This window comes from Pteropus medius, unplaced genomic scaffold, assembly GCF_902729225.1.
Source record: "Pteropus medius unplaced genomic scaffold, Ma_sr-lr_union100, whole genome shotgun sequence".
NCBI lineage: Eukaryota > Metazoa > Chordata > Mammalia > Chiroptera > Pteropodidae > Pteropus > Pteropus medius.
The window spans coordinates 863,448-871,714 of record NW_024352789.1 but is presented as its reverse complement, the minus strand read 5'-3'; the positions used below and the strand labels follow the sequence as shown (position 1 = coordinate 871,714).

Genomic DNA, 8,267 nt, shown 5'->3' with positions numbered 1-8,267 from the left:
TGGTAATAGTGACCCCTATTTTTTGAGTGCTTACTGGGGCCTGGCAGCGGGCTAAAATTACATCACACGTGTGAGTTTGCTAATCCGCACAACAACCCTATGAGCTTGGTGCTTTTATTATGTAAATCTTAATAGATTATGAGACTGAGGCTCAGAGAGATTGAGAAACTTGCTCTAGGTAGCTCAGCTAGAAAGTGGCTGGGGTGCTTCCAGCTGATTCTCTTCCTCCAGAGTAACATTTACCCTTAAATTCTCTGTAGAGCGGGGCAGGGGCAGCTGTAGACAGACAGCCTCATATATTCTGCAAAAGAATTTGAACTTTATTCTGTATATGGTTGGAAACAACAGATGACTTCTGAGCCCAAGACTGATGCAATCTCGGTGACACATTAGGAAGGGTATCCAGGAGGCACCAGGCAGAGTGCTGTGACTGGAAGCTGGGGCCTGGCCAGGGGACTGTCGCAACTGTCCAGGTGAAAGGTGCCAAGGACCTGCTCGGCGGCATGAGGGACAGAAGAGAGCAGATGGAGAGACATTTCAGAAGGAGAGTTGACAGCAGGAAGGGCCTGACTGGCTGTGGAAAGTGTCTGGGGGGTGCCAGACAACGGCTGGGCATGGGGAGAAGGCACCCGATAGGCGCTCGGGGCCAGGGCGCTGACTGTCTGCGCTGGTGGGGAAGTGGAGTCACCCGCGTAGAATCGATCGTTGAATCCATAGCATAGACGAGGTCGAGGGCACAGCGCAGAGGAGGCCCGAGGTGGCACACATCATCCCTGGCTCCGTTCCTGTGGCTCTTCCCACTCTTGTGCCCAGGCCAGGCGTCTCGGCAGCCTAAGGTGGCGCCCCCCCCAGAGAGCAGAGTGCCCTGTCATCGGGCAGATGCAGCCTTCCTCCCTGCCCCCTTTGCCCTTCATCCTCGGTACTGACCGTCACCCTCCCCATCTCCAATCTCCCAGGGACACACTCAGGACACCAACACCTACTTCCTGTGCCGGACACTGCGCTCCCTGGGGGTCCAGGTGTGCCGAGTCTCTGTTGTACCCGACGAGGTAGCCACCATCGCGGCTGAGGTCGCCTCTTTTTCCAGCCGCTTCACCCATGTCCTCACGGCAGGGGGCATCGGCCCCACTCATGACGATGTGACCTTTGAGGCGGTAGCACAGGCGTTTGGAGATGAGCTCAAGCCACACCCTGAGCTGGAAGCAGCCATCCAAGCCCTAGGAAAGGACGGCTGGGAGAAGCTGTCGCGGGTGCCGTCCTCTGCCCGCCTGCACTACGGCACAGACCCTCGCACCGGCCGCCCGCTCAGCTTGCCGCTGGTCTCCGTCCGCAACGTCTACCTCTTCCCAGGCATTCCGGAGCTGCTGCGGCCGGTGCTGGAGGGGCTGAAGGCACTGTTCCAGAACACAGCCGTCCAGTTCCACCTGCGGGAGCTGTATGTGGAAGCCGACGAGGCCTCCATCGCCCCCATCCTGGCCAAGGCCCAGGCCCATTTCGGACGCAGGCTTGGCCTGGGCTCCTACCCTGACTGGAGCAGCAACTACTATCAGGTGAAGGTGACGCTGGACGCCGAGGAAGAGGAGCCCCTGGAGGAGTGCTTGGCCTACCTGACCGCCCGACTGCCCCAGGGATCACTGGTCCCCTACAGACCCAACACCGTGGAGCAGGCCGGCGAGGCCGTGTACAAACTCGCGGAGTCAGGTAGGGCCCCTGGGGGAGGGGCCGGGGCGCCAGACCACAGGTGGGTCCATTCATTCCGCCAGGGAATGCCGACCGCGTACCCGCCCTCACCGGCGCTGCACCGGGGGTCGGGGTAGCTCAGTGGGACAGATGCATGCCCTACTCCGGGGACCAAGGCTTTAGCAGGAAGGCTGGACCTTAAACAGGTCAGGACACATGAGACATCAGAGACCAGGGGCTTCAGCCTTGGGGCGGGACATAGAGGGTAAGGGAGGGCCCGGAAGGGAGTGGCAAGAGGGTTTGGAGAAGGGAGAGAAACCAGGCCCCCCGGGAAGACACTAGGTGAGGTCTGGCCCAACACAGCAGGGGCGAGCGGGCAGCGTGAAGGAATCTGGGCTTTTGCGAGGGACCCAAGGGGGACATCGAAGGGTTTTAAGCAGAGCAGTGCGGCCCCCCACGGCCCCGTGAAGGCTCCCCCATGTCTGTCTGATGGCCTCTTCCCTGCCCGCCCGGCAGGGTCCCCGCTGGGGGACAAGGTGGCGGGCGCCCTGCGCACCATCGAGGCGGCCCTGGTGCGGTACAGCCACGCCCAGCTGTGCGTGGGCTTCAACGGGGGCAAGGACTGCACCGCGCTGCTACACCTCTTCCACGCCGCCGTGCAGAGGTGAGCCCCCACTGCCGGCGGGGCGGGGCCGCGGACGCGGCACACCCATCTGCCCCGCTGCCCCGCCCGCCCGGGAAGCCGGAGGAAGGGGCTGTGCGGCTTGGGACAGAGGTAGCTGCAGTGACCTCTTGGTTCAGTCCGTTGCATTTATTGAGCATCGGACACGTGCCCGACCCTGGGCGTGGATCTGTAAGCCACCACCCCTGACCGCGGAGCAGGGGCAGGGGCGGGGGAGGGTCCTGGTCTTTTGGGGGAGGTGAGATTTACCAAGCAGGAATGTGTGCCCCAATTTGAGAGGTGAGAGATCAGAGGCAGTGGATTCTGACGACGAAGGGGAGGCGGGGAGGGCATCCATCCTGGGGGCCAGGGAGGTTTCCCTGCCCGTGCTGGATTCTCCCCTCCCCAGGAAGCGCCCCGAGGCTCCAGAACGCCTCCAGATCCTGTACATCCGCAGCGTCTCCCCTTTCCCTGAGCTGGAGCAGTTTCTACAGGACACCATCAAGAGGTACGAGGGGCCTGGGAGTTTGGGCACTGAGAGGGGCGTGGCAGGCCGTTCGTGCCCCCGCCCCCTCCTGTCCTCAGGTACAATCTGCAGGTGCTGGAGGCTCAGGGCGACATGAAGCAGGCCCTGAGCCAGCTGCAGTCACGGCACCCCAACCTGGAGGCGGTCCTGATGGGCACTCGCCGCACGGACCCCTACTCCTGCAGCCTCTGCCCCTTCAGCCCCACCGACCCGGGCTGGCCCTCCTTCATGCGTGTCAACCCACTGCTGGTAATGCCGCGCGGACTGCCCCCTCCAGCCTCGTGGCCCTCAGCAGTCGTGCACCCTGCCCCCGAGGCGGGGGACGCCGGAGCCCAGGGCCTGGACGAAGGGGCCCCGTCCTTCAGGGGAGGCTGTGCTGTTTGTTCATTCAGCCTTTTGACCGATATTCATGGAGCAGTAATTCACTGGCAGGCATTGTGCGTTTTGCTGTGGACGGAACAGTGACTTAGGCCTATGCTGTCCAGTGTGGGGGCCACTAGCCATTGACTTACACTCAAATTAAAATGAAATAAAAATGGCTAAAAAACAAAGAAAACAATGAATCGTATACCATAAAGGGATGAATTGCAATGGCATGTGAATTATGTCTCGATTTTAAAAATTAAACACAATTCAGAATTCAGTTCTTGAGTTGCATTCACCACATGGCAGGTGCCCACCGTTAGATAGCCCAGGAGGAGGGCACTTCCGTCACCGCAGAATGTTCTGGACAGCGCAGGCTTGCAAGGGCAGCCCCTCCCCATGCTGGAGCCCGTGGCGGGAGGGCCGGGAGTGGAGCGGGCACAGGGCGAGGGCCTCTCTTCCTCACAGCTTGGCCCGCACAGAGCAGGATGTACCAGCGAGCTGGGTCGCACGCCTGCCATCAGAGGCCGCGGGAGCAGGGGGCCCTGGGTGGGCCCCTTCCCAGGCGGCAGGGGTGCAGCAGGAGAGGGCAGTAGTATTTGTGACCCTTCTCTGACTCTCTGACCCCCCTCCCAGGACTGGACCTACAGAGACATCTGGGACTTTCTGCGTCAGCTCTTTGTCCCGTACTGCATCCTGTATGACCGAGGGTAAGGTCCCGGGGGAGGACTGGTGTGGGGAGACGCAGGTGCTGGGCTCGGGAGCCACCTCACCACACACTCACCCTCGACTCTTCTGGCTCCAGCTACACGTCCCTGGGGAGCCAGGAGAACACAGTGCGGAACCCGGCCCTGAAGTACCTGGGCCCAGGAGGACAGCTCACCTACCGGCCAGCCTACCTGCTTGAGAATGAGGATCAAGAGCGGAACTCCCGCACGTGACCGTGACTGCCAACCGCTGCCCCTCCAGGAGGGGCGGAGGAGGCTGTCCTGGGCGGAAACTCAATAAACTGGGCCTCGGCTGGTGCCTGTGGCTCTGGCTGTGTCTTCCTGCTCCAGGGGATGGGAGAAGCAGAGGGGGCTGGGCCGGGCCAGCCCTGAGCTGGCAGCGCTGGCGTGGGGGCAGAACAGGCCGAGACGGAGCCGTCACCGCGGGTTCTGAGTGCCAGCAGCAGCAGGAGCCCACCCGTGGCGCGGGCGGGGAGTCCCAGCGCCAGGGGGCCAGGAATCGTGCCAACCACCAGGAGTAGAGGCAGCGGGGCAGGGCTGTGGAGGGTGAAAGATGGAGGCGCCAGGCCCTCCTCTTGACCCCCCTCCCCCCCCAGGGCTGTGCTCAGGGGCTGACTCAGCCCATTCTCAGGCCCAGAACCTTCCCTGGGCTAGACCCTGGGGCCTTTGTCCCTGAGTCATGAGGTCTGAGGGGGTGGGGACAGTGCTGATAAAAGGCACCAGAGGCGGCTCCCACACCCTTCGTCAGAGCTGCTGCGACATGCAGGCCCGGACTCAGCCCCTCGCCCAAGCCCTGCCCTTCTCCCTGGGAGGGGTCCTGCGAGATGCGGGGCTCCGGGTGCCCGTCATAAAGATGGGCACCGGGTGGGAGGGCCTACAGCGGACCCTGAAGGAAGTCGCCTACATCCTCCTCTGCTGCTGGTGCATCAAGGAGCTGCTGGATTAGTGGCAGCGGGGAGCTGCCCCCCTGCCCGCACCCGTGGCTGGCGTGGCTCAGGTGGGCGGAGTAGGGCAGGCAGGAGGCTCGGCCGCAGCGTCTGTGGCACAGCCTGCCTCTCAGCGCCCCATTCTCTTCTGTAGTGCCCAGCCCAGCCCCCACGGAGACTCCTGGGCCAGCTGCGCTTGACCAAGGATGGGCCACAAACAATGAGTGCAGTGTGGATCCTGCTCTGAGTTAGTGCCGGCTGTCAGCCCTGCCTATCTCTGGGCCTCCATTCCCCGCCCCCGCCCCCCACACACACCCCACCCAGTGGACCTCTGGTGCACAGGACCTTGGCTAGGACCCTAATGAGACTGCGGCAGGACCTAGCACTCCAAGCCTGGCACAGTGAGCCCACCAGCCCAGATGGTGCCGTATCCTCTTAGTGCCAGGAATGGGCTGCCCCTAATATTGTTTGCGAATCACTGAGCTGTGTATATAATAAATAGGCCTTGAGACCCAGAGTTCTCAGTGTCTGAAGGGGAGTCAGAAAAAGCGAGCCTGGAAAGGTCTGGAGCCAGGAGGGAAGGCGGTCTTCCGCGATGGAACCCAGACAGAAAACCAGGTGGGTGGGGTGGGTGGAGGGTGGAAAGGCCAGCTTCCTCCCAACCTGCGGGCAGGCACAGGTCCAGCTTGGGCGGGGTCTCCTTTTGTGAGGCCCTGTGCCTCAGGACAGGACGGGAACCCCAATAGGAGGCCTGGTCTGGCCAGCCCCTGCCTCCCAGGACCCTGAGAAAAGCCCCGGGCTGACACTGGCCCCCAGCTCGCTCGCCCAGGGAATAGGGCCCTGCCTCTCCAGCTCACTCAGCTGCGAGGGACAGGCACCTCTGCTGGCCACACAGGTCCCTGGGGCCCATCACAGGACACCAACGGCCAGAAGGAGCAGAATGGCTCTTCGCTCCCCCCACCCCGCCGGGTCAGCCACCAACACGTGCTTTCCCTGAATCACTCCGCCTCGGCTCACGCTCACCGATGTGCCCGCTCACAGCCCCCGCCACCTCAGAGCCAGCCACAGGCCTCATTCGAAGTGTCCCTGGGCCCTCTACCCATCATTCCCTGGTGCCTCTCGGGGCCCAGTTATTAACCCCCATCTTTCCAGGGGAGCTGGCCTAGAGAGGGAAGATGGGGCCCTCCGGCCACCCCCAGGGACCAGCTCTTCCTCAGCCTTCTCTGCTAACTCCTTTTCCTCTGGGCCGATTTTACTTTTCCTTTTGTAAAGTTAATATACACTTAGAGTAAAGGATAGTAAAAGATAAGTTCCCTCCTACACCTACCCTAGTCCCTAGCTCTCCTCTCCGGAGGTAACCATGGTTACCAGTTTCTCGGCGTGCACCGCAGAGTCCATGCACTACACTGTCTACGTGCATTCATGCGACAAATATTATTGAGCATCTACTATATGCCAGTCTGGGTGCTTCGAATTCAGCAGTGAAATGAGCCATTGTAGGGCATTGAGGATCGACCGATTTTTTATTTAAAAGGCTCACACTGGCTGCTGTGTTGAAAACAGGCTCATGGAGAGAAGCGTAGACCAGGAGAAACCAATTAGGAAGCAGCGGGCACAGACGTGTCGGTGGCTCGGAGCAGGCTTGCAGCCACAGCAGCCGTCGCTCTTCCGGTCGATGACATACTCCACATCGCTTCTCGGCTTTTGGCTAAGATCAAGTGTAGTATCTGTTCGTGTCAGATAACACAGTCTACACGCCATGCTGCACCTCCCTTCCCTTGAATATGCCTTGTACCGAGTTCCACAGCAGGATGTGCAGAGCCTGCCCGTTCTTTTTCACGGCAGCATAGTACTCCGGCTCAAGATTATTTCTCACGCCTGGCAGCTCAGCTCCCCTCTTTAGACATCTACAAAACGCTGGTCTCTTCAGAGCCCCACCGTCAGCCCAGGGCACAGCAGTCCCGAGACCAGCCAGAGAGGTTAGTGGGGGAAGTGGACCCAGAACTTACCTTTCCATCTGAATCTGACCTCCAGCTGGTAGCAGCTCCCTGCCTGGCCAGCTCCAGCTCTTCCCTGGCCCTCCGCGTCCTTTTCCTTTCTTAGGCCCCACCCCTAGCAAGCTGGGCAGGCCTGGAGGGAGATCCTGGAGCCTGAAGGTTCTGGGCGCAAGGGCCTTGGCCAGGGGTTGGGGAAGTCTGGCAAAGGGCACTGGAGAAGTGGTGGGAGGAGGAAGGCATGGCCCAGGGCTGTGGCCTGTGGCTGGACCAGAGGTTGGGTGCTGAGGAAGAAGACAGAGCCTGCCGGTGGCCCAAGGGGAGTGTCAGGGACGGAAAGACAGTCTTGACGTGGGAACACAGACGGATGGGGGGATAACAGAGCCCTCGCGTGCCATTCTGAGAGCCCTTTTCACACTGCAAAGTGCTCTGCGCCTTACAAAAGTCCACTTCAAAAGTAGAAAAGAGTCACCATCCCATGTTGACGCAGAGAAAGCAGGCCCAGGGAGGTGAAGTGACCCACCCAGAGTCACACCCAGAGCCACTGCGATAGGACAGTCGTTTTGTGAACCCAGATCGTCTCACCTCAAAGTCAGGGCTGCTTCTCTCAATGAGCCCGTCTTTCTGTTCTGAACCGGTGCTGGGGAGGCGGCCTAGGTGGCCCGGGAGGCAGGGCCCGGAAGGCAGCAATGTGGAGGGGACCGCCACCCCCGCTTCTGCACCACTCTGTGCTTTCCCACGCCCACCTCCACCCTACGCCCCCCTTGTTCTTGGTTCCGCCGGCTCATTTGGGGGCCCCAGACTTCCTCATTTTCACCGAATCCACACGGGCGGGAGATGGTCCCTGGTCTCTGCCTCCTGACTCTAGAAGGAGAGGCAGCCACTTCCCTGCGGCGCCCGCCTCCACCTAGACAAGGCTCAGGCTTTGAGTGCCCCTACTACGCTCAGAACTCTCTAGACGGGTGGGGGTGGGGGTAGAAGGAAGCAGGGTACCAGAATTGGGAGGGATGGGTAAGGTCTCATCTACCCTGTGCCCCTGGGGACCTGTAGTGACCCCAAGGGGTAAGGGAATGAACGTGATAAAATGCGGACAGGGAGAGACCAGGCAGAGCTGGAAAGCGACCCCCAAAGATGGCAGCCTGAGGAGCAGCGGCCTGATACCAGGATTCCCGGTTGATCTCATGAGGTATAAGACCCTCAACGGTGTGCGAAAGACAGGTGTTGGAGAGGGGTCACGGCACCGCGATATTATCGTAACGACTTGGGCCGGGTCTAAGTGATACCGAGACGGTTGGAAAGGGGTGTGTAGCAGTCGCGTCACCGAAGCGCAGACCCCCCAAGGACACAAGGCTCTTATTTGCATCTCGTTTGCGTGCGAGTTATTTCCTC

The 8,267-nt window shown here is 61.0% G+C and overlaps 1 protein-coding gene, 1 long non-coding RNA gene and 1 pseudogene across 4 annotated transcripts in view; 2 read left to right on the top strand and 1 right to left on the bottom strand.

Moving 5' to 3' along the window:
• The window catches only part of FLAD1 (flavin adenine dinucleotide synthetase 1), a 5,488-nt gene extending 1,232 nt beyond the window's left edge, over positions 1-4,256 (top strand). For all 3 annotated transcript variants that reach the window (XM_039849667.1, XM_039849665.1, XM_039849666.1), the window contains exons 3-8: positions 957-1,701; positions 2,197-2,344; positions 2,751-2,849; positions 2,927-3,116; positions 3,867-3,940; positions 4,036-4,256. In XM_039849667.1, the coding sequence (XP_039705601.1) occupies positions 957-1,701; positions 2,197-2,344; positions 2,751-2,849; positions 2,927-3,116; positions 3,867-3,940; positions 4,036-4,171 (1,392 nt within the window). In that variant the 3' untranslated portion in view covers positions 4,172-4,256. The remainder of the gene's footprint in view (positions 1-956; positions 1,702-2,196; positions 2,345-2,750; positions 2,850-2,926; positions 3,117-3,866; positions 3,941-4,035) is intronic.
• On the bottom strand, positions 298-8,261 carry LOC120592151 (uncharacterized). Its single transcript, XR_005650068.1, has 4 exons — positions 6,680-8,261; positions 4,015-6,592; positions 984-1,144; positions 298-831 (listed from the first exon to the last, which is right to left on the bottom strand). It is a non-coding gene; the product is annotated as an uncharacterized LOC120592151 (long non-coding RNA).
• On the top strand, positions 6,574-6,657 carry LOC120592291 (uncharacterized; annotated as a pseudogene).
• Positions 8,262-8,267: the final 6 nt, after the last annotated feature.